Source organism: Schistocerca nitens, chromosome 3 (assembly GCF_023898315.1).
Source record: "Schistocerca nitens isolate TAMUIC-IGC-003100 chromosome 3, iqSchNite1.1, whole genome shotgun sequence".
Taxonomy (NCBI): domain Eukaryota; kingdom Metazoa; phylum Arthropoda; class Insecta; order Orthoptera; family Acrididae; genus Schistocerca; species Schistocerca nitens.
The window spans coordinates 773,020,048-773,047,206 of NC_064616.1; the positions used below are offsets into that span (position 1 = coordinate 773,020,048).

Here is a 27,159-nt window from a genome sequence, read left to right on the forward strand (position 1 = left end):
TATCATCCTCAGCCATTGACCTCTCTTTCTGCCCTCCAGAAATTGAAGACACAGCACAATGGGGAAGCAAGTGATCACCTTCATTCCAGTGACCACTTCCCACTGTGGATCCACATATTGAATGGAGGATTGCTTGCACAGATCCACCAAAACAGATAGTCAGCAGGGCTCACTGGATGCTGTTTCACCACCCGGCTGTGTTTGACCACTGTGGCAGCTTCCAGGAATGGATGTAACCATATTAAACGAGGGATCCATCATGTCGCTGACTTATCCATCCCAAACTCTTCAGGTCATCTTAGGAGGCAACCTATAGTATTATAGAGTGTCATTCATCAATCCCAGACAGGGATGCGGCTCTTTGACTGTTTATTAAGACAAACTCACTGTCTTTTAAGTCATGAGAGTCAAGGCTTGATGTGTAGTTAACTCTCAACTATTCCGCTTGCTCTACGAAATTCTAGCAAACCATCTGGTGGATTTCTGGTGAACACAGTCATTTACCAAAAGCAGCGTGCTGAAAGAAGGGTGTCTCCAAACAGCGCCCAGAGACATCGCTCATGCACAGACTACAGATCAGTGCCAACCAGGATCCAGCACTTCATCACTACCATTCAGCTATGGAGAGGCACAAGTTGGATTTCAGCTCCAACAATTCTGAGTCTTACAACTACCATTTCTCCATGTGGGAGCTGGAATTGACACCGCCTGAGAGCCGTGATACTGCACCCAGTCACAACCATATCCGGTACTGCATGCTTCGACATTTACCTACAGCATCAAAGGCAATCCTCCTTGATTGCTTGAATTTGATGTGGCAGACAGTTAACATCCAACATGTGGAGAGAAGCAATTTTGATCCCTCTCTTCAAACCAGAAAAGGGCTGCACGTGTCCCAGTAGTTACTGGAATATTGCCTTAAGGAGCTGTGTCAGAAAGGCCCTGGAGTGAGTGGTTAACTGTCAACTGGTCTGGTTTTTAGAGACAAGGCAAGTCCTTAACTGCTCTCAGTGTGGATTCCAGAGATTACAGTCCACTGTCAACAAACTCGTGCTCCCAGAGGTGGCTGTTCAACAGGCTTTGCTAAGTCTTGGTGTATTCTTTGACATCAGAAAGGCTTATGACGCTACTTGGAGACTCAGTATTCTAGAGAAACTTCATCAATGGGCATTTCATGGTCCCCCCCCCCCCCCCCCACCTTGATATGGCCCTTGAAGCAGTTTCTTAGGTCCCACGTTGGTGACACGCTGTCAGATCATTTTGAGCAGGAGAATGGTGTACCTCAGGGCAATATTTTAAGTCTGAACCTCTTTGCCGTAGCCATAAACGGTATTACATCTGCAGTATGGAGTCCCGTACATTGCTCCATATTTGTGGATTATTTTGCATTTCCTGTTGCAACAGTGACTCTTCAGTTGCAAATTACTGAGTGGTGGTTAGAGGAGTGGGTTGCAAGGACTGCTTTTCATTTTTCTGTGGATAAGTGTATGTGTTTACCACACCTGCGTGATATGAAAGCCAGAACCCAGAAGGCACTGAATATAATAAGGTGTCCTAGCCACACATCTTGGAGAGCAGACAGAGTGAGTCTGCTCCAGTTTTATAGGGTTTTCGTGTGTTCACGGCTAGACTATGGGTGCACATTGTATGGGATATAGAAGCCTTCCTACCTGAAGGCTATTGGCTCTATCCACCATGAGGGGATTAAGCTGGCCACTGGTGCTGATAGGGCCAGCCCCATACCCAGTCTTTGTCTTAAGGATGGGGAACTACCACTCACCATCCTGTGGAAGGTCCTCATGATGCGTCAGACTTGTAAGTTTCTTGCTCCTGCAAATTCACCTGCATGCCATACTGTTGCTCGTCCACCTCTGGAATGCATTTACTACAGTTGTCCATGAGCAACAATGCTGTTTGGGATCTGCATGCTGTGTGTGCTGGAGTCACCTGGTGTGGAGCACACACAACTCTAAATCCAGCTTTTTAATAACCTTGTACCATGGGTTGTGCAGAGGTGCAGAGTAATTTCAGATTTGGTGCCATAAGGAGAGATTGCACGCCTGCATATGTTTTTAATACATTATTTTATAGCATTGTAAATGAGCACCACAGCTCCACAACTGTCTTTTATGGAAGGGTCGAAGCAGGGGAACTCCGTTGGTTGCTCTGTTGTTTTCCCTGATCATGTCCTCAAGTTACGACTGACTCGAGACTTCACTGTCTTCGATGCAGAATTATATGTGATCTTGTGGGCACAGGAGCATGTGCCTTGAATGCTAAATTCCTTGTCTGTTCTGATTAGCTGAGTGTCCTTCATTCTATGCAATGCTTATATCTGGCAGATAAAGTAGTCCAGAATATCGAGGACGCCCTCCTCCAACTGCAACGGCTGGGGAAAGTGGTGTCTTTCTGCTGGGTACCAGGGCACATGGGTATTGTGGGGAATAAAACAGAGGCTGTAGCAGCCAAGGGAGCATGTCGTGATCCTCTTTTATTTCAGTGTACCATTTCTCTGCATGCTACCATCTTGCTGTTGAGGTATAATGTCATGTATCATTGGGAAGACGAGTGGCTGGATGTGGCTGTGATGTACCTCCTCTCAACCACGATGCGTGACTTTTTGCTCTTACGAGAGGACCATCCAATATGTGGTGCTTGTGGCATACAGATCACTGTGTGCCAAATTTTTGTAGGCTGTGTTTTGTTTTCGGCCCAGAGGGCAGTGGTAGATTTTCCCCTCTGTTTTAAGTGATACTGAAATAAATGTGGTTAACATTTTAACGTTTTGTGGTCTGTCCATCTTGTTTCTGAAATTTTTAGGGAGATGTTCTTAATGTGCTAACATGGTGACTGTCTCACCCATGTTTTTTTGTAATTTGTCAGCCAGTCACATTTCCCTGTGCCATTGTTTTATCTCCTCTGTCATTTTACTTCTTTTTTCATCTCAGGTGAAGCACCTTACAGTATATCTCCTGTGTGTTGCGGCATGTGATAAGCAGTGATTGTGGCGGTCAATGCATGTGAAGTGTAAGTGGGTGGATGGATGGGTGGGTGGCTGCTGAGGGAACACGCGAGTGTGTGATTGTGCCAAACTTTTTAGCTCTTTTCCCCATTTTTGTTTTAATATTTATAAGGGTGCTGGTAACCTTGCCATTAAGTGCCCATACACCACCACCACCACCAACAACAACAACAACAACAACACCAACACCAACTCCTACTACTTTTACTACTGTTAGTACTACTTGTTTACTGTTATATTATATAATGGATAAGTACTGAATCAGCTGTTACATAATTCTGTCCATAGGTCTTGGGGCATCCATTGGAGGTGGAATTTGTTATTTTTATATAACACACCTAGAAGTTGATCCACTGACAAAACGAGAGAGGTTTATTGCCTTCTCTGATGACCAAATGAAAGCAATGGCAAAGATAGAACAAGAGACGGTAAGATACATCTTTGTCAGTCTTCTGCAACTAGTTGTTATGTATTACAGTGATTTGTGATATATTATCATTGTGCAAAGTGACTTAGAGTCTCAAGGAATTCAGTTACAGACATATTTCTAAATACTGCATAAATATATAGTGATTATGGTTATGTTTAAGGAGCCCCTGTAAAGTTTAGATTCATTGCACCAAAATTAATCTATATGTTGTACAAACATTGCATTAAGATTGAATTGCCAAACTTTTCAATGCAGCTGTTACAGTTATTAGAGCTCTGTGCTGTGCAAAAAATTCCCTCTCAACTAGTTTTTTTATGCACAGTTGACACTCATTTTGACAGTGGTAGTGATAATAAGAATAAATTCTCCACTCTCCTCAGGAAGGTCACAGGATCACTTGAGTATTGGGATAAGCTTGTATACTAGTTGTGCTGTCATGGTTGCTGCAGCGTCTCAATTCTTCACCCAGTTAGAGCTGCGTTATGTATAATAGTTGTGTGGCATACTAGTTTCCAGCATGGATGGTGCTAATAAATATTCACATGGAGATTGTTTTCGAAATGACATCAAGTGTGGTGTACAAATGTTGAAAATGCAAATTACATTGGATGCTGAAGCAAAAAGTGGCACATGGAAAAATATCCTGCTGATTATGGTATAGTTATGTACAGGATTTGTACAGAGTTTGATAGAAGTCATCTTGACTATAAGCCTAGTATCACAGGAATGATATGGTGTTATTACTGTTGAAATGGATGAGGAAGCACTTGATAAATAATAATACTCTGTCTTTGAAAAGAACTGGCATCATGGAATACATTCAAAATATTTTATTGCCTGTGTAAAAAGTACTTTCAAGTGTATTTGTGAGAGCTTAGTGACATAGAAAAGAAAAAGAAAAACCTTCATCGATGTTGAGACATATCGGAGAAAACTGCTCTCATTACACAGACTAAAATGGCAGCCATGAAAGACAAGAGGTGAATCTTAATGCACATTTCTTGTTCAGTTGTCATAAGAAGAGGCATTTTCAGATTGCAATTTAGTACACCGTTAATTAAGTTGGTAAACTGAGATGTACATTTTCATTACATAATCATTTACAGCAACTATAAAACTGAACAAATTATTCATTAGGATATTGAAAAGCAATTGCTAAAAATGGCAATCGAAATGGACTACATATTTTTTTTTAGGTTTGTTATCAGTCAGGGAGGAAACATGAAGTAGTCATTGAAAAAGTGTAAGTGACTTCCTCATTTTGATCATCCTGCTGTACGAGAGAGAATTAGGAAATTCACACATCTCAGGAAGAAATTCGTTGACCATCAGGAGCAATAAGACAAGTGAAATTTGAAGAAGTTTGATTCATCAGTTAAAGTAATTACCTGTTTATTTCACCAAAACTGAATGTTTGGATATGAAGTTCATGTCCATTGACCATCAGGAGGACAGCCACCACACTTCATAGTTTTAAAACACCGAAAACCCACCAAGCACTATAACTGTGTTCCAGTTAGTGAAATAGCATAGTAGTTTAGACAGTGGTATTGTGTTTGGGGGGACAAGATATCAGAAACCTCAGTTGGCCACCCAGACTGGCAGTTTCTGTGACTACACTAAATTAAGACAAATGTCAGGATGCTTCCTTTGAAAATGATATGACAGACATAAAGAATGTAGGTATGATTTCTGATTAATTCTGTTGTGACAATTGAAAATTTGTGAATATGCTCCCAGGGACTCTTTGGGGTAGGCCACAGGGAAAGAGAGGCCCATGGTGGTGCTTGACAAGTGGCGCATTGCAGGCAGGCTGTCATAACGCACATGATCTTATTGTCAAGACCCAGCCAAAACGTGTGGTGGTGGGTCGGCAATTTTGCGCGAGAAACACCACAATGGTTCAGGTGGAGAAGCAGCATAATGTCCAGCCACGATGCGGACAGGATCACAACATTGGGTACTGACTCTTCAGTAACCAGTTGAGAGGTGTTTTAGAGCATAATAAATATACAAAGAGTCTGACACTTGGCTTGGTGATTTATCTGGCCAGCCATGGTGAACAAATTCAACAACCTGACGTAAAACAGGATTGGCCGTGACAGGAACTGAAATCTGAGAACTGGTAATGGGAAGACCATCTGCGGTGTTTTTCGCTTTAACTTCTAAATGGAAACACAACAGTTCATCCTGAACAAATGCTGGATCAGAGGTAACTGGCAATCAAGAGAGAGCATTTGCATTTGTGTTTTGCATTGTGGGTTGGAATTGAATCTCATACTTACAGCATGGCAAAAACAGAGCCAACAAAAACAGAGCCCAGCATTGTGAGTGATGGGCTGCATTGTCCAGTAAAGATGCCAAATGAGTGGAAAGAGAAACCAGAGGTTTATGGTCAGTAACCAAATGAAACTTAGAACTATATAGGAAAACATGAAATTTTTGGAATGCAAATGCAATAGCAAGGTCTTGATTTGCTATCTGTGAGTAGTGCTGTTGCACCTGATTCAGAGTTTTGGAAGCATTTGCTATTCGGCATTCAGAACCGGCCACATATTTATGTGCAAGAATGGCCCCGAGGCCATACCGGGATGTGTCTGTGTCCAGAATGAGGTGTTGATCTGGTTGGAAGGTAACCAAGCAAGATGCTGACTGTAATTTGGACCTTAATAGGGTAAAACCATGCATGCATGCAGGCAGGCAGGTGAATAGTGGAAAGGAACATCTTTATGTAAGAGAGCATGAAGTGGCTGGGCGAATGTGGTCACACCAGGAAGAAATTTATGGTAGTATATAGTATTCCCGACAAAAGCTTGCAACTCTTTGACATATGTAGGATATGTGAAAGCAATAATGACACTGACATTCTGGCATAAAGGCTTGACTCCAGCACAAGATACTTCAAAACTGAGACAGATGATAGAGGGTGAAAAAATTATGATTTGTCCAAGTTACTTTTCAAACTGGCTGCCTGTCGCACCGTGAATGACACATGAAGTTTCCACAAATGTGATGAACCAGGGACCACAATATCTTCGAGGTAGTTAATGCACCCTAGAATGGAGGCTGTGAGTTGCTCCAAAAATTGTTGGAAAATGGCAACTGTGGTAGCCATTTTGAATGGCAGGCTATAGTATTGATGTAACCCAAAGGGGTATTCACAGCACATACATGTTTGGAATCAACATCCACAGACGGGTGTTAGTAGACTTGTGACAAGTTTATTTTGGAAAAATATTGGCCTTCGGAAATGTGTGCTAGGAGTTCATCCAGATGGGGTAATGTATAAGTATGAATAGTAGACTGTGAATTTACAGAAACTTTAAAATCACCACAGAGCCGAAGGTTGCTAGTAGGTTTTTGACAATTACCAATTGTTCACTAGAGGAGTCAGGTGTGATAATGCCCAGAGACATAAATCAATGTAGTTCCAGTGTAAAGCTACTGGGACTGAGTAAGCATGCAAAAAAAAAAAAAAAAAAAAAAACCACCTTTGGGGGGGGGGGGGGGTGAGGACATGCTGTTCGTTTAGTTGTGATGTGAGCCTTGAAATCAGTGGCACATCTTCAACTTTCTGAAAACAGGGAGGAATATTTTGAGCAGAGCATGTCTAATTGTGGGTACCAAACTTTATCTGATACCAGATGCACTTTGCCAGTAATAGAGAACCCAAAAATTTTGATGGTGTCTAACCAAAATAAGTTTTCAGTGTAGGTATCAGCCATTATTAGAAAGGTCAAAGGCCAAACAACTGCTTTGTACACTATTGAAGTAGAAAACTGTCCCAATAGGGGTATTTGTTGTAGTAACTCACCAACCAACTAGAGGCAGGCGACAATGCTGGTCATCCAAGATCCACATAGGTTTGAGAATTTAACAAAGTCACTACTGCACCCATGTCCACTTCAATTTTTAACATCTTGTCCATTATTTGTACTTCAATATAGTGTTTGTTTGGGGCTACCATCACTTGGCAAATACTGTTCATAACAATGTTTATGTTTGGTGAAGAAGGTTGAGAGTTGCCCCTTTTTTATACAGTGGTTGCATATCGCCCAACACCTTGGGCATGTGGCCTGGTCATGTTGAACTGAATAATAAGGGCACGACAAAGGAGATTCATGCAGCCGCTGTTGTGATGCTGCTGCTTCTGCTTCTTCCACTGCTTAGCACAGCACTGCCCCATGCGGCATGGAGGCTGCGGGTGCATGGCCACCACATAGTTGTCTCCCCGCTCCCCCCCTCCTATGAACTAACCAACAACAGCCGAAGAGGAGAGAAAGCAATGATAGCTACTTAACACCATGCTTCTGTCTGATTCCCTGCTGTCCTAGATACTTCAAAAGAATTAGCAACATTCAGAACCTCTGTGAGATAGGGATTTTCACATTGTAAAACATGTTCACAAGCTTCGCTATCAGTGGCCAGGTGTATTACAGCATCATGAACCACTGAATCAGCATATGAGTGCTGATGGGCCACAGTAATAAACTGCCAGTGACACCTAAGCCCATGAAGTTCTGCTGCCAAAACTCTGTACAACTGTTGTGGCTGCTTTTGGCAATGATAGAACTCAATGCAAGCAACAATAACATGAGAACATTTGGAATGATAATTAGAGAGCAACTGACACATTTCATTCCAACCGGAGTGGCCGAGCGGTTCTAGGCGCTACAGTCTGGAACCGTGTGACCGCTACGGTCGCAGGTTCGAATCCTGCCTCAGGCATGGATGTGTGTGATGTCCTTAGGTTAGTTAGGTTTAAGTAGTTCTAAGTTCTAGGGGACTGATGACCACAGCAGTTAAGTCCCATAGTGCTCAGAGCCATTTGAACCATTTCATCAAAAGAGAGACTGGCAGGTTCCTGAAGAGGAGCTAACAAACACAGAAGGTGCCTTACAAAAGTTGAGCTCGGTGACTCCAAAAGCTTGAAAGTGTTGCTGAAGGCATTGTTCATATTTGTCCCAGTCTTCCACAGAACCATGATATGTCGGAAATGGTGGAGGTTGCATCAACAGCGCTGCACCCTGGCATATCAACAAGGCTGCCACATCGTTTATTGGCATGGTGAGGGCCTGCTGCTGGTTGGTGACAGTTCATTGTTGTTCAACAGGAGGTTGAAGAACTTCTTCCACTGACATATTGGCTGTATATCACATGGAGTAGAAAACCGCACTCGTTGCCAAGTATGCTGCAATGTTGTACAGACACAATATCAGAAGAAACACCAACTAAGTTTTATAGGGCTTCCACATAAAGAGATCCACGACAACACTAAGGATACATAGAACAGTGCAAAGTCTCATAACTACAGAACACATCAGTATACAGTCTTTTAGATGAGCATACAGTTAACAAGTAAACATAAGTGAGGTTGAGGGCCAGTGCCCTGGGCTTATATTAGCCTGTTGTGCACACGGCACAGCACTCACTGCGGTGTCTGTCTAAGTTGTGAGGTGATCTGCCTGGGCCAACTGTGGAGGCACTTGTATCTATAGGGTTACGACACAAACCTAGATTCCCCACTTATCACAAGGAGTTGCCTTAACCAGTGGGACTCTGAGCACATATCCAATGTTGAGAAATTGTAGACGGAAAGATTAGTGACAATGAAGGTTTGAGTCAGGCTTGGAGGTGTACTCGGATAGCTAAATGATTAAGCTGATCTAACAATAAGTAGAAAATTTGGATCTGAATTCCAGTCTGTTCCAAGTTTTCAGTTGTTACTATAGGTTTACTACAGTTGTGGTTCACCATATCTGCACAGTTTCCACTGATGCTACTTCATGCCATCACATCTTTACTGATTTCATCCCCATTAATCTACTCATTTCATTTCAGTGCCTTTAATTAGTTTCTTTTATGAGTAAGCGTTGCTGTCACTATAAATAACTGCAGATAAATAATGAAAGCCCTTTACTGTTTCTGGATGGATATGACTGTGTTTCCTTAGCCTATAAATTACTGTAATTGAAAACAAAATACACAAACAAAAAAGAAACCAGATTTGCTATTGAGTCCATGGACATGGTTTCTTGTCCTTCTGGAAGAGTTCTTGCTTTACTCGTAAGGTTTGTTTGATCACGTAAGTGCTTAATTAGGCAAGACCCTGTTTGTTTTGATAATTACTCCATGTTTTCCTATTTGTGACATTGCTGTTTGGATACTGAGTTGGTCTGGTCAGTTTTAGGTGAAAGCTGAGGCACAGAGCAATTTGGCCATTTTCCTGTATTGTATCTTGAGGGGTGAAAATCAAGCTAGATGATACGGAAAACTTGTACTTGTAGCCAATAATAGGAACTCTAATCTGACATTTAACAAATTCAGCTGCTGAACACACAATGAAGAAATATTTGTGTAAAAATGTGGGAGAAAGCAGCAACAAATGTTAGTTAAAGATAACTGAACCATTAATGAGTTAGGAGCTGCCACAGCAAACAAATTTCACATTTAGAGCATATTTAGTTTAAGTGTAAAGACTTTGTCATTTTATTGTTGTGGTGTTATAGTTGTATGAGCTAATTTTCTTCATTTTACTATACAGTGTTATTGTGTATTGTACACTGAAGCATCAAAGAAACTGGTGTAGGCATGCATATTCAAATACAGAGATATGTAAACAGGCAGAATACGGCAGTGCATTGGCGACGTCTATACAAGACAACAAGTGTCTGGCACAGTTGTTAAATCGGTTAGTGCTGCTATAGTGGCAGGTTATCAAAATTTATGTGAGTTTGAACGTGGTGTTATAGTCGGCATACGAGCAATGGGACACATCATCTCCAAGGTAGCAATGAAGTGGGAATTTTGCCATACAACCATTTCACGAGTGTACCGTGAATATCAGGAATCCGGTAAAACATCAAATCTCTGACATAGCCGTGTTCAGAAAAAGATCCTGCAAGAAGAGGACCAATGATGACTGAAGAGAAGCTTTCAACATTTATGCAAATTGCTGCAGATTTCAATGCTGGGCCATCAACAATTGTCAGCATGCAAACCATTCAGTGAAACATCACCACTATGGGTTTTTCGGAGCCAAATGCCCACTCATATACCCTTTATGACTACACCACACAAAAGCTTTACACCTCACATGGGCCTGTCAACACCGATATTGGACTGTTGATGACTGCAAACATGTTACCTGGTCGGACAAGTCTAGCTTCAAATGGTATAGAGCGGATGGACATGTGTGGATGTGGAGACTACCTCATGAATCCATGGACCCTGCATGTCAGCAAGGGATTGTTCAAGCTGGTGGAGGCTCTGTGAATTGTATGGGGCATGTGCAGTTGGAGTGATATGGGACCCCTGATACATCTAGATACGACTCTGACAGGTGACACATACGTAAGCATTCTGTCTGATCACCTGCATTCATTCATGTCAGTTGTGCATTCCAACAGAGTTGGGCAATTCCAGCAGGACAATGTGACACCCCACACGTCCAGAATTGCTATAAAGTGGCTTCGGGAACTCGTGAATTTAAACGTTTCCGCTGTCCACCTAACTCCCCAGACATGAAAATTATTGAGTATATCTGGTATGCCTTGCAACATGCTGTTCAGAAGAGATCTCCACCCCCTTATACTCTTACAGATTTATGGACAGCCCTGCAGGATTCATGGTGTCAGTTCCCTCCAGCACTACTTCAGACATTTGTCTGCTCCATACCACATCATATTGTGGCACTTCTGCATGTCCACGGGGGCCCTGCATGATATTGGGCAGGTGTACCAGTTTCTTTAGCTCTTCAGTATATGTGAATTCAGGTTTACTCTGATGAATTTTTCTCAGGAAAGCTGGTGAGTAGTATGTTTGTTTTATAGCAACATTTTAACTAGTTCCTTACTTCTCATCTTGTAGTGAACTTACTTCACTTGAAGATGACAAGTAAGAAGTTTGTCAAAATGTTGCTCTTAAATTATATGTAACTTGCCAGATTTCTAGAGAAGAATCATCACTCAAAAATGTTGTGGGATGGTGTTGAGGGGGGGGGGGGGGGATGTAAAAGGTGTATATTATATTATGGTTTTTAGGTCGCAAAACAGCTGTGGTCGTAAGTGAAAGTTTATATATGTGATGAAAGAGAGTTAACTGTTAAAATAAAGTTAAAAATGAAGTAGCAAGAAACTAACACAGAAGGAGCAGAAGCAGAAATTGAAAAAAAAAAAAAATGTGGGCAGAATGCTGTAATTATCGAGGTATACACCACTTGGAATGGGAATATCAAAGCATAGGTCTTCAATACTCTTTAGACTTTTAAATTCTGTAGTCACAGGAAGCAGATTGACCTTTCTGTTCTTTTACAGAGCCTTTGTGTGCAACTGTTATTGCGGTATTGATTATAGGTACATAATCTACAGGTTTGTTGGACCGTTCAGTCTGTGGGTTGGTTGGCCTATTTCGATTAAAGAATAGTAGATGTGGTGTACCATGAGAGAGTATGACTGGTCAGTTGGGCTTTTAGGATGAGCCCTGTTCCTTTCTACTCCTCTGAAATCAATGAGCCAGCACTTGAGGTGGCGACTTGTCATGATTTACTGGGCCTATATAATTTCATCCAAGCCACAGCAACCAGTGAAATGCTTTTTTAATAAACATCAGTGAGCAATTAGAACTTTTCGGACTGCCTATTTCAAATGAATGTCTCATATTGGCATTTTACACCAGTATTGGATCATGTCGCCTTGATTTCTTGTAAGAGACAGAATTATTGTAGGTTTAACAGAGCCTGGAAAAGACCATGCTCTTAATGTAATTTTTGTCTTTATTTTATAATATTTCAGATAAATGTCACAGATCGACAGTAATATGAACTGGTGATTCAAAGCAAGGCTGTTCAATTGTTTACCCTGACCATATCTCCTTATTCAGAATGAAAATACAGTCTTCAGTGCAAAACTTGGTGTGATGCTAGGTATTAGAGCAAATGTGGGGTTATCAAAGTAAGAAGTTCCTCACCTACTCCATATCCACTTGTGCCTTGCATCCAATACAACAGATTTAATCAAAAGAGAGAATGACACAAATTATGTGAGGCTTTTTCCTCATTTTTTAGCAATAGTGAAAGTATGTATCATTCTACTCATAATAGCTTGTATGGTTCTCAGGGGAAATGAATGAGAAGATGTGGTGGCAAAGGAGGCTTGCAGGAAACTGTGTAGCATAATGTGCTGTTTCCCTGCAGGTTACCGTTTCACTGATGATTCACAGAGCGATGTTGCTTTGCGAGGTGAAGTTGGAGGAGATGAGGAGCAATTACAGTGCTTGCTGGAACGTACCATCTAGGCATGGTGTACATCATTCCTGTCACTGCAGCCATATGAATCACTGTGACATGCCTCTAAATTGGACTTTTGAGTTTTTAAGTGTACCCTCATAATTTGCTAGAGGATACTCCAGGCTCTTGGGTTTGTGGTATGGAAAGAGCCTGGGAGTAAACTTAGTTGGGGACCTGTCCTCCAATTTAATGGATGAAAAGATGGTTCGGGTACAGCTTTTAAAATTTTGTGTGCTGTCTGGACTCCAGCCTAAATGTACAGATGGAAGGTTTAAGTGTAATGCTGAGTGTTTGACCATATCAATTTTTAATCTAGTGATCAATGAACCATATTTATCTGCTATAATATTATATTTATTTTCATTTGGATTTTCTCCTGTGTTAATGTAAATATGAGAAGTGATGTTACATGTGCATACATACAATTTTTTTCACAGAATTTAAATTCTTATTTCAATCAAAGTTTTAAGCATTTTATTATTTTTAACTAAACTAATAACATTTTAGTTTGGGTGTTGTAGACCTAAGTGTTGGGTGCAGGGTGAATTGTGTTATGTTCTAGATACTGTAATTTTTATGTGGCAGTTATTATTATAAACATAGTTAACTAAAATTTTGAAGTAATGGGTTTATTTTGAACCTGTAAAATACACACCACATATGGATCACTACAGTAAAAATAAGGAGCTTTGGACATTCATAGGCATTTAACTAGTCACTTCTGCCACACAGCAACTGTGAATTGAATAGGATGGGAAAATAATATGGATGTATGGTGCCTTGTGTCATACAACATATAATGACTTGTGGAGTGTGAATGTAGATAGACGCAAATGCAAATGCAGGTATGGGACTTCCCCCATATGCCAGGTATTGCATAGTTACATATTACAAAATATAGTCAATGTGTAGCCTAAAAGATTAAAAGGAGTTGCAATATCACTGTTAACTTGACATGCCATAACAACACAAATATTTTCTCTGAGTCTTGGAATTATTTTGAACATAAGCATGTTCCTTCATGTGGAAGTGAATTTTGTGATCACAAACAATTTGCAGGAAAATGGAAATATTTCAAAGTATACTTCCATTTATTTCAACCTTTCACTGGCATATTTACAAGGGAACTAAACTGAGAAATTCGTACTGAGTTGAACTACCTGACAGATTAAAACTTAACACCTTGTGTGAGAGATATAATTAACCATGAAAAGCAAAGATCTGAGTTTGTCTCTGTCTGCCTTGCTTTAATGTGTCAGTCTGCTTGTCACACTGAATTGATGCACCCTGATTACAGTCCCTTTATCTGCTGCTTACAGAAATGATTTCCAGAATTTCAGTGTGGTAATCAAAAGCCTTAGTGAAACTTTTATGGTACTTGAATGCTAACCATGCTTCAAGTGTGGGAAAGAGTATACATACTTACGGCATCCAAACCAGTGGTTCTGAAAGGTAATGCTAGTAGAGATTTACTACTGAAGAAAAGAAAAACTGGAGGAATTGAAATTAGTGTCACTTATGTGTAATCTTGCTGGTTTATGCACAGAATCCTGTTTTTAGACACTAGGTTAAGAAAGGTATCTTTTGTGTTTTGGACAAATACATACAAAATATTTAACATGAATTCATTTGTTTATTTCTTCTCTTTTATTTTAATTATTGTTCTAACAAAAATTCTCTACAATCACAGATGCTAAGTAAGTTTCAAGGATGTGTCTTACCAGCCTCCCATCCAGTTTACAGAGAGGTGGCTAAAGTGGCAATGCATATTCTGGAAAGCAATATGGATATTGACAAAGTTAAACACACAAACTGGTCTCTCATTGTCATCAACAGCATTGATGATAAAAATGCATTTGTTCTTCCGGTGAGTTTATGTCAACTTTGAACTTTGAATTTAATTTATAGTGTGTTCAGTCTTTGGTCTTCTTAGTGTTGGTAGTTTCACAACAGTCTATTGTTGTTTTTGCATAATTTCTCATGTAACTATATGGCTGCAACAAATGCAGATGACCTAGGCCAGTGATGTGAAAGGTAAAAAAGCTATTTACTCTTATTCAGTTCTGAAAGGGAACTCTATACATACAGAAACATTTGTACTGTCAGACATATACACATATAGCACTTGCATGCTTTTGTCGTTATTGTTTTCCCACAGTCATAGAACCCTAGATGTCATTGCTCACTTCCTAGATGTGCTCTGCCAAAAAAATTTATTAGTTTTTTTGTTCCCCCCCCCCCTTCCCTCCACCGAATATAGTACTCCTGCTGTGTGGTTAATACCATTTGATTTTCCATAGAACTCTCGAGATTTGATCATTATATTCAGCACTCTGTTCAGTCTAACATTGTCCTGCAACAATTTTGCTTCCATCAATAATTTGATTGTGTTTTGAAAATGTAGGGAGATCATACAGTAATGTTGTATGTTGGCAGACCTGCCCATATTGCTTGTAGGTAAGAGTTGCAGATGTTTCCACTACAGTATATCAAATAGTAACTCAGGGATCAGGTGATATTATGGTTTGTTTTTTTATGAGAATATGTCTGTTTATATAAATGGTGACAAACTGCCTATTGGCTTCTGTCTCGGGTTCTGCGGCCGACGTTCATCTAATGATTTTTCTGATGTTTCGCCAGCACGAGTGGCTGGCATTGTCAAAGCTTCACCCTCTACTGCCGGCAATGGAGGGTGAAGCTTTGACAATGCCAGCCACTCGTGCTGGCGAAACGTCAGAAAAATCATTAGATGAATGTCGGCCGAAGAACCAGAGACAGAAGCCAATAGGCAGTTTGTCAACAAGTGGCCACGAAAGCCTTAACAATTTTGTATATAAATGGTCATTGAAACTTTACCATTAGATACATAATTCTCACTTTTCCTTCATGGGTGTTTAGAATTGTAACTATAAGAAAAAAACTTCAATCACTCACAATTTTGCAGAATGAGTGATGTATTTATGCATGAGAAGTAATACACTTAAATCAGTTCCCAGTTGGTGATCCACATATTTTGTGCCCCTTTCATTAAAATAACATTGTCAGTGCAAGGGAGTGCAGTGGTCTGTTAAGCCTCAAGTGAGTACACGTATGTATAAAGTGCACCAACCACAAACAACATTGTCTTGTACCAGTCCACCGTTGTTTTAAACTTGTGAGCCCATACATATTCTTTCATTATTGCATCAGCTAAGACAGTGGTAAATTGTGTTGTTGTACATACAAATGAGCAGCAGTAACATAAAATAAATAGTGAGTTATGTGAGAAAAAAATTACAACCTGTGCAAGAAAATGACCTAGATTACAAGCTAGCAGCACATCCCATAATTAGGAAATTGTCTGAGAGATAATTAGTAATAGAATAAGTGGTTGGCTGGGATCTCAAGCAACTGTGCTGTTTAATGCTTTGACTGAGTCATTACTGTGGGCTAACACTCGCACGTGGCAAAAGAGTGATATAATGTATGTTTATTTTATTATTGTCTAATTAAACATAGCTTTAGCTTATATAGTGTAAGTTTTTTATTGTTGTTGAATTAAACTAAGATTAAACTGCGAGTCTGCTCCTACATGTTTGCCTTGGTAAAATAAAGATGACTATTGTTTACATGTGTACAAAGTGTGACGCGCGCCTGCTCCTGTCATGAAAAACAATATGCTGAGTCGAGGGTTAATAAATTTAATCTATACTATTATTAACATTTATTTGTTTGTAATACAGTAAAAACTTGTATTTTTTGCAAGAATTGTTTTCAGTAACCTGAAGACAGGATAAGTCCATAAACTAATTACAGATAAATAAATGATTTGACAAAATTGTGACTGGTTGTACTGTTTCTCTCATTGGTGTAATTCTCATTTGTGTTGGTGAATGATGGATGAAATTAGTTCTATAACTTAACCCCCTCCTCCTCCTCCCCCCCCCCCCCCCCCTCCACCTCCCTGTTTCTTTATGTAGTGTTTTTAACAAACATCAGTCTTGTAGTTTCAGTGATGTTCAGATTCCATATTAAAATTAAATGCATCAAACAACAATTGTGTTGTGTGAATTTGTTTATTGTGCCTATAGATACACTGGTGAATCACAAAATTTTGACACCAATTATTAAAGAAAAAGTTTGTTGACACCAAAAAGTATAGTGCATTAGAAAATGATTGATTTGCTACCCTACTTAGCAGGCAGTTATATTAAAAGCATAATGGTACAGAATGAAAGTAATGCAACTAAACATTTTTTTTCTGTGGAGTATTCTGAGACAGATGTGAATTACATGTGTAGTCAGTTCCATACATTCAATTCATCTGAGGAAATTGGAGGAGCTTTCCATGAGTTTAAATGTATAATTCAACACATGGGAATATGCAGTGAGCATGGAAATTTGGAATTGCCAAGACCAACTGTGTTTAATAATAGCTCCAGAAAGTAGCATTGAAAGCAGACCACAGGTTCCGAACAATTTGGAATATTTAAAATATGAAAAAGTTAAATGAAATACAGAATATGCATATTCCTGTCTACATAGGTATAAATGAAAGTAGCTGATGAAAAGGAAATATTCTATCATTTTACTTACTGTTCATGCAGGCACTTAAATGGATGACAGGAAATTGTTCACTGAAAATATGAATCCTGTTTTTTCAAATTTCTTTGATCAAAGGAAACCATTCTGCACTTCCCTCGTTTACCTGTCACATAAATTCAAAGATGTGAAAATGTTGTGACTGAGTCCATCAGTTGATGTCTACTTTCACTGGCCATGAGTTTTCTCTAATTGAAGATCATTATGAAACATTAAATAGAGGTTTAAGTAATGCAGTTTTTGATACTAATATTTTATAATACATATTAAATTGATGAATGGCAAATTGAAGCTGACTGTATAAGCATGAATCTGGGACCTATAACCTTATGAGTCAGTTGATCATCTGTTGCTGCCTAATATGGCAGTGGATCCTATAATGGCACTCCATACTAGTGTATGGATGAGGAAAGCTCTTTTGTTCAGGTCACTAATTGACTTAACATTACCTCATATTCATAGATTGCAGGTCTTGTCGCTTTGCAAGTTTCAAAACTGATGATTAGAAAGAATCGAACGTATAATACAGATTATACACTGACTGATCAAAAGCCCACCCTTCACCTTTGTGACAGCTTTAACTTTATGGTATATTGATAATTTGACTTCATGAACTGTCTGACTACAACTGAATGAAACACAATTTTCGTGCCATTCACATTTTGCCTTTATTTTCTGCAAGGCATTGTCAGTAGCCTGGAATATGTACATATTTTTGCTATTTAGTTTACATTTTGGTCAATGTACCTGTAGGTTATAAACAGTTCGGGTGGTTAGTTTTTGCTACTATGTAGTAATATTTCGAAATGTACTTACAGGTTGCGTGGACGATTTTCTACATATTATTTAATATGTAGAAAATGCATATGGCATGAAAATTGTGTTTCATTCGGTTGTAGTCAGACAGTTCATAAAGTAAAAATTATCAATATACCATAATATTACACACAACTGAGGAAAACAGGACTGCAAAAGTTGAAGCAGCTTTAACTTTACTGGTAACACTTTCAATGAGGTGTCTGAATGTCTGTGGAGGAGTGGCAGCCCATTCTTCCTTAAGGGACAAAAGTAGAGAATATAGTGATGTTGCAGGCTGCAGTCTGGTGCAAAGTGAACATTCTTACTCATCTCAAAGGTGTGCTGTTGGGTTCATATCAGGACACTGGGCAGGCCAATCCATTTCAAAAAAGTTATTGTGTGCAAACCATTGTGTCATAGTTGCTGATTTATGATAGGGTGCATTATTATGATCGTAACGTCAATTCCTCCATATTTCACTGTTGGCACTACACATGGTGGCTGTTGTGTTGGCAGAAGAGCCAACACCGTGTTACTAGTGGAGGCCGAAATGCATGCGTTTTAGCTCACGCAGGCTGGCGTGAAGAGGGAAGGACTATACTGACGTGAGGTCTGGAACATGACAAGGAATTAGAATTCAGAAAGCGGACATAATTAGTTTGATACTTAACTTTAATCCATTAATGAAGAACGTCGCTCTTGATGGTACATGAGTCACAATATTATCTTTTCAGAAGACATAGTAACTGAATATGGCGCCTTGCTAGGTCGTAGCAAATGATGTAGCTGAAGGCTATGCTAAACTATCATCTCTGCAAATGAGAGCGTCTGTATACAGTGAACCATCACTAGCAAAGTTGGCTGTACAACTGGGGCGAGTGCTAGGGAGTCTCTCTAGACTAGACCTGCCGTGTGGCGGCGCTCGGTCTGCAATCACTGATAGTGGTGACACGCGGGTCCGACGTATACTAACGGACCGCGGCCGATTTAAAGGCTACCACCTAGCAAGTGTGGTGTCTGGCGGTGACACCACAGTGGCAGGTAACATTCTTCAGACATTTGCCAAAACCAAACCATTCCATTGAATTGCCACAGGTTACAGCATGATTCATCATTCCAAATCACTTATTTCCAGTCATCCACTGTCCAGTGATGTTGCTCTTTACACCACTCAGGCATTGCTTAGCACTGACTACAGAAGTCTGTGGCTTATATAAGCTCCTCAACCATTGCACCCCATTCTTTTTAGCTCTCTACACACAGACATTGTGTAAGCTGGACTGTGGTAGCATGTCAGAACTCGCAAGTGATTTCTTCTGCTGATTTTGTGATATTTTTTACAACCGTCCGCCACAATGCTCATTGGACCCTGCCTGTCAGTATGTGAGGTTTTCTTGGTGGTTGTTCTTTTGCGCTTCCATTTCATAATCACACCACCAACAGTCAATTTGGGCAGATTTAAATGGGCTGAAATATCCCTGATGGATTTGTTACTCAGGTGACATCCAATGACTAGTCCATGTTCGAAGTCACTGAGTGACCCATTCTGTTGTTACTGTTTCTCTACTGACAACACAGTACTCCTCACCTCGTTTTATAGTGGCAGGTGTGCCTCTCATGACATTTAGTGCTTATTTCTCCAGTACGTATGTGTGTTAACTAACCTGGTCGATGACAGTAGTTCCTCATTAACACAGTACTCTTGACACACCTCCCTGAAAATTGTTAGATTTGTAACCAGGTTGTTCAATAACTAACACAATACACTTGGATTAAACTTTAATTATTTGAACATGTATTGCTTCCCGAACAGGTTACTATGATCAGCTTTTGTATTAGCTGTGCATATTGTTTACATAACTGAGGTTAGTAAACACCATTGATGAACATACACACACCAAAAAAAGTTTTGCATCATCCCGGTTCCGAGAACTCCTGAAGATAGATGTTGACTATGGGTATTGTATCACAGACACAGTCCCTTTGACTGTTCAGAGATGTCACAAAACCCGACGAAAGATGTAAACAACCATGCATGAGAGGCACCTATTAGATGGAGGGGGTCCGACAGCTGATCAGTTCCAGTCATTCCACCAGGAAGGAGGTACACAGCTCATGTTGGCTATAGTCAAACCATGCCTAGACAGTCAATAACGTGGTTCAGTCATGTCTGCATTGTTTCTTTGTCCCAGGAAGGGCTCTCAACAAGGGAAGTGTCCAGGCGTCTCCCAGTGAGCCAAAGCGATGTTCTTCGGACATGGAGGAGATACAGAGAGACAGGGACTGCCAATGATATGCCTTGCTCAGGCTGCCCAAGGGGTACTACTACAGTGGATGACTGCTACCTATGGATTATGGCTTGGAGGAACCCTGACAGCAACGCCACCATGTTGAATAATGCTTTTCGTGCAGCCACAGGACGTCATATTACAACTCAAACAGTGCGCAATAGGCTGCATAATGCACAACTTCACTACCGCCATCCATGACGAGGTCCATCTTTGCAACCACAGCATGCAGCGTGGTACAGATGGGTCCAACAACATGCTGAATGGACCTCTCAGGACGGGCATCACGTTCTCTTCACCAATGTGTGTCGCATATGCCTTCAACCAAACAATTGTCGGAGATGTGTTTGGAAGCAACCCAGTCAAGCTGAACAACTTAGACACTCTGTCCAGTGAGTGCAGCAAGGTGGAGGTTCCCTGATGTTTTGGGGTGGCATTATGTGGGGCTGACGTATGCCGCTGGTGGTCATGGAAGGCGCCGTAACAGCTCTATGATACATGAATGCCATCCTTCGACCAATAGTGCAACCATATTGGCACTATATTGGCGAAGCATTCGTTTTTATGGACGACAATTCACACCACCGTCGTGCACATCTTGTAAATGACTTCCTTCAGGATAACGATGTCATTCGATTAGAGTGGCCAGCATGATCTCCAGACATGAACCCTATTGAACATGCCTGGGATAGATTGAAAAAGACTGATATGGATGATGTGATCCACCAACCACTCTGAGGGATCTACACTGAATTACCATTGAGGAGTAGGACAATCTGGACCAACAGTGCCTTGATGAACTTGTGGATAGTATGCCACGGTGAATACAGGCGTGCACCAGTGCAAGAGGATGTGCTACTGGTGCATACAGCAATCTGGGACACGACCTCTGAAGGTCTCTCTGTTTGGTGGTACAACATGCAATGTGTGGTTTTCATGAGCAATAAAAAGGGTGGAAATGATGTTTACGTTGATCTCTCTTCCAATTTTCTGTACAGTTTCCTTAACTCTCGGAACTGAGGTGATGCAAAACTTTTTTTGATATGTGTAGATGTGGGAATATACTTAAATATCAATCTGTAACCTCCTCAGCTCTCATGATTTTACAAACACTGGCACTCCACCGATCATAATTTAAAAGAAAACTGTCAGTCATTGACAGTTCTCAGACTGAGTCACAAACATTTAACACAACGATAATATCAACATCAATATCAAATGCAGACTGGTCTACACTGTTCATATGTGTATGTAACTTCATGAAGGTGAACAAAGAAAAGTAGTTGCAGCACAAATTAATTATGTATTTGGACTCATAATAACCATGAGATGTTAACTTTAACATTTAGATCTTTTCATATTGGTGACTAAATGTAGAGTCTGATACAGACATGTTACTGGAGTGGTTACTAGGTGCAGACTGTCTGAAGCAGTGTATAGTAGTACTATTTCCAAATATGTTAAGAACAAATCATATTTAGCACTTACATTTTGCTTTATAATGAGATATAAAGGTCATAATTAGGCACTATGGAATCACAATGAATCAAGTCACAGTTTGGTTTTAACTTTGTTAGATAACTATAAAATTAACAAAGTTAGATGGATATTTTGTTAATACCATGTATACCTTTGCAGGGATGTACCACGCTTCATGTAAATTTCACACATTTGCATATTTCCCGACTTGCTTAATTTCTCAATTAATACATTATTCTTGTAACCAAATGTATTTTCTAGGTCAGAAAAATTGGAGGAACAAAATTATGGCTTTAGTTCTTGGAATTAAACATGATTAATTGTAGAAATCACAAAAGTATTTTCTGGAAGATAGAAACTTTAGGTACAGATACCTTTTTTAATTAATGACTTTGCAGAAAAAGTAAAACATTTACTCAAGAAAAGGGAAATTAGGACTTTTAAATGATCTATATCATTTTAAAAACAAAGACTTATTTGTTCAATACCTTTTTATGAGTACATGATGTCTAAACATAATTAATTACAGATTTGTCTTAAAAGAAGTTTGCTGATAAACTATGTATACCATTAGACTGAGCTCAGTTAAACTGGTGAATAATAAATGTTAATGAAATATTACCTGCGTAATAAGTTTGATATTTTAAGTAAATGTATAATTACTGCCAGTATAACAGAGAAAAGAAAAAAATAGTTTTCTAAGGAGTAGAATTATAGAAAACGGAGCTACTCCACTTGCTGCATCTCCCATAGGGGTGTCTGGATACTATTGATCAGATAGAGTACATCGTCTCCATTTAGATCTTCACTAATGAGAGTCTTCCACGTTCTCTTACATGCAAATTGCTACATGGCGCAATGCTTAATGTGCTGTAGTTACATGTGGGGGGGGGGGGGGGGGGGGGAGTGGAATTTATAACCCAGCTAACCAGTGAGAATAAAAATTTTGTGTGGTTAACCAAATTCATTTCAAATGTCTGGATTGTTCCCAGAAGCATGTTACAGGCACTTTCCTTTCCACCCTTGTGCAGCTGAGCTAATGCTTTGTTTTTAATGATCTCTCTCCTCTCCCCCCACCCCCCCACCCCCCAAGTGAGAGAATGATGTGATTAAATAATTCATGATTCTTAAGAAAGCACTCTTATCATGGCATATTTAGTTCATTGCTTATGTAACATTTCTATAGCGTAATTACAAACCATTTCATTGGATGCAGACTTACTGGTAATCAATAGTAGTAGAATGTGCCCAACTCATCATCCAGAATATCTTAATTTATTTTTGAGTAAATGGAGGTGTGGCACACTTTTTATTCTAGCATAGATATGCGGTTTAAGAATCAGCTGCATTATTGGACTACATTTTTTTTTGGGGGGTGGGGGGGGGGGGTGGGCGGAGGAGGGGGGGGGGCAGACAGATTAATGCTAGGAAAAGTAATTCTCCACTGTGTGTCCATGGTATAAAAATGATAGACACTTAGATGTCCTCTGATGTATGCAAAGAAAGAATCCAAAACAGCTCTGTAATATCTTATTAATTTTGTTTTGGTGGTCATTTTTATTTTTACAGAATGTTGCCTTATGTATCTGTAGGAGTAAACTGTACATATACTGGCTTTTTACCTACATATTTCTTTCACTTTCAGAATGGCACAATATTTATATTTACGGGAATGCTGACAGTGTGCAGTAGCATAGACCAGCTGGGGATTATTATATCTCACGAAGTAGCACATGTACTTCTGTCACATATGGTAAGTTTTTATGCCTTCAAAAGAAATCCTCATCTGTGACATTCCCTGCCAAAATATGTAGTATATGATCATAAACCCCAATACATGTCAGTTTCTTGCTCCTGTATCCTTAATTAGCCATCTGTCTGCAATCATCAAAGTTCCTATAGTAAATTAAAGTTCATACACATAATGATTCAAGATAAATTCCCAGATTGCAGTATGTGGGTTTCCTATTCCAGGGTACTGATTATATTGTTTTTTCTATTTTAGGTAATCCTACAGGTATTCTTTAATTTTTATATACTCTCTAGATTAACTTTGCAGTTTACAAAGTGTTTGTGCAAAGTAATGTTGGTCCAGTCTGCTGGGTTAGATCAGAGAGACTCTTAACTTTCAAGTACTGCCTTGCCCAATCCACTCAAACCTTTGCTGGTATCGAGATGCTGTTTCTGGTTAGTGTGTATGTCATGTGATGGAGTCAGCATTTGAACAACACAGTATGACAGTTATGTGCTAATTTAAGTCATTTAAGGAGGATCTTGCTAGCAAAAGTGATCTCATGAATTCTGACCATCAAATGAGTATGAAAATGAGAGCAGAAACTCTCAGTATTCCAATAGGTTAAGAAAAAGGCTCACCTAAATGGGAAGGGAGATTGTCAAAACCTGCAGTTACACCACGATAGTGCTCCCATCCATACTTCTCTGCATTTTTTGGTATATGCTGGCCAACATGCAGTCCCGACCTGGCCCTGACAGAATTTTTTATGTTCCGGAGCACCAAGACCAACCTCAAAGTAGTCAGTTCTGTGACCACTGTAGCAATGCAGACTTCTATGGTAAGAACTCTAAATGAGAGTCTTTCCATTGCCCTCCAGGCTATTCACAGTGCATGGCATATTCACTGGAAAAAATGTGTAGATGCCAGAGGGGACTACTTGAAAGATTTGAAATGTTTGCAACAATATCTTGGATAACATGCTTTTAACATATATAATTGCATTACTTTCTGGGTGTGCCTTGTAATCTTGAGGATTTCTACTAGATATCTGAATTCAGATTTTTCAGCTTCTTTGCATAACTGAGTTGCTAAAGGCTGACTAGGTATAATGGAGACCCTTCTGCAAATTGTGTATTTACATGTTAGATTTGGAATTCAGTTTTGAGTGCGATTTAATATAGGTTTTAAGAGTGAGTTGCTTGTTGTCTATGGTTGGCCAAGACACCGGGATCATTTGCAGAGTGAAGGAATTTTCATTAGCAGTATTTGCCCAATACAGGAAGAATCATAGTGTGTAATTTTTGCATCTGAGCAACAGATGTTGAATTAATGTGCTGGGGAGATGAACAGTGTGTCTACAATGTTATGTGGAGTAATAGCATAACATACTTTATCAGAGATATTTATACTATAGATCTGGATCACTTTTACTAAAGATCCTCTCTCTTCTGATTTTAAGAAGTATACCAGTGTGACATTGGGCAAATTTGGCTTCATGGAACTGTCTGTTCTCATTGTTATTATATTTAGCATAATACTTGTCAAAATTTCAGTTTTTTCACTGCTTAAGACTGTTATGATGGCAAGGATTCTGCATTGGTAACTGTGGTTAGGCCTGTGGCTGCTTGTGGTATTTACCCCTCTTTGTGACAATATATTTGAGCAAGCTGCATAGTCAGGGTCTTGTAATTAATTCAATATCACAATCCAGTAACCCCCCAGGTGGTCCACAACTCTCTTGTGGATACGTGCATGGCGAGCACGGGGCCCTGAGCTAGTGCAGTTCTCCTTCCTTTCTGGGCTGCCCTACCCCCCTTCCCCATCCTTTCTCGTCCCCAATCCTCCCCCCCCCCCCCTCCTTACCTCTCCTACACACTCCCTCTTCTTGGGAGTAATGTATCGAGCATTCGTACGGAGACGGACGTTTGAAAACTCCAGGATCCTGTTTCCTTTGTTTTTATCCTTCCTTACGCTTTCTTCCTCTGTTGGTCTTTCCCTACATTCACTCTTCTCCTTGCTTTCATGCCCTTACTTCTATCTCTGCCTTATTCTCCTTGTCTTCTTTTCCATGTCTTATTCTCCGCTTCGGCGTTTGAGATTCTTTCTTGTATCCCTCTATCCCTCTCTCTCTTTCCTCTCTTCTTTCCTCCCTGTGCATGTCTGAAGGTCTGAAGACCGACCCACGCGTTCGCACGCGTAGCCAGTGACGGGGTAACGCGTAATTCCCTGCCCTGGGTAGACAAGTAAGGCACGCACGTACCCTCTGGTAAAGGCCAGGCCCAGGGAGGGGTGATTGCCTGAGCTGTTACCTTCCAAACGTGCCAATTGGTCCCTCCGTTCGTTTCTCGGGAGTTGTGACCTGAGGTGTGGACAATCACCTAAGGTGGGAGTGCCCTCTGAGAGGGCCCCCACAAGGAAGGAGCACCCCATCGGAGACGTTGGCAATCATGGGGGATTCATCCGCAATGGATTTCTCTTCTTCTTCTTCCCTGTCTTCTGCCCAAAAAAGAAAGCTAGATGCAGCTCCTCTTCCAAAAATTCTACCACCAGCACCGAAGTTTCTTGTTGTCACAAGATCTGACGGTCACGATTTCTCAACAGTCAACCCTTTCGTCATTCAGAGGGGTGTAGATACGATTGCAGGACCAGTGAAATCTTGTACTTAGTTGCACAACGGTACCTTGCTGTTGGAGATAGAGAGCGCCTTCCAGGCCCAAAAATTACTTCGAGTCTCACTCTTACACCCATTTCCTGTATGGATGGAGGCCCACCGCACCTTCAATTCGTCGCATGGTGTGGTGTATACCAGATCACTCAAAAGACTAACTGATGAGGAGATTCTGTCTTTTCTCTCTGATCAGGGAGTGACGGCCATCCATCGGGTCATGAAAATGGTCAACAAGGACCTCATACCGACCCGAACCATATTCCTGACATTCGACAATGTGCAATTGCCTTCACGAATTAAAGTGGGTTATGAGATCATTTCTGTTCGGCCGTATGTACCGAGCCCTACAAGGTATTACCAATGTCAGCGGTTTAACATTACACAGCAGTCTTGTCCAAGTGCGGCTAAATGCATTACCTGTGACAGGGACACCCATGAGGGGGACTGTCCACCCCCGTCCCCTCGTTGCATTAATTGTATGGGCGACCATGCTGCCTCCTCTCGCAACTGTCCCATCTACAAAGATGAGAAAAGTATACAGGAAATTTGAGTGAAAGAGAAGGTGTCGACCTCGGTTGCTCGCAAGGTATTCAATAGCAGAAAGCCCACTGTGCTTCCGGCAGGTCAATACAGTACTGTTCTCGCCTCTCCTCGGCTTACCAGGGAGGTCACTGCACAGATATGCGATCTAACATTTAGCAATTCGGTCGTCAGTTCGACCAGTGCTAAGATCGCCCGATCAACGTCTCCTCTTCCTCCCACCAACCCTAAAGCTCAAACATCATCATCTGCTACTGCTAAGATGAGGACCTCTAAATCAGATGCTCGGACCTTCAAAACAGAACCGACACATGAAGATTTCTTGTATACAC

At 40.4% G+C, this 27,159-nt stretch overlaps 1 protein-coding gene across 1 annotated transcript in view; it reads left to right on the forward strand.

The window, feature by feature from the left end:
* LOC126248777 (metalloendopeptidase OMA1, mitochondrial-like) overlaps positions 1-27,159 on the forward strand; it is a 108,735-nt gene that overhangs the window by 48,154 nt on the left and 33,422 nt on the right. The window contains exons 3-5 of the mRNA XM_049950146.1: positions 3,311-3,450; positions 14,429-14,605; positions 23,530-23,637. Coding sequence (XP_049806103.1) covers positions 3,311-3,450; positions 14,429-14,605; positions 23,530-23,637 — 425 coding nt within the window. The remainder of the gene's footprint in view (positions 1-3,310; positions 3,451-14,428; positions 14,606-23,529; positions 23,638-27,159) is intronic.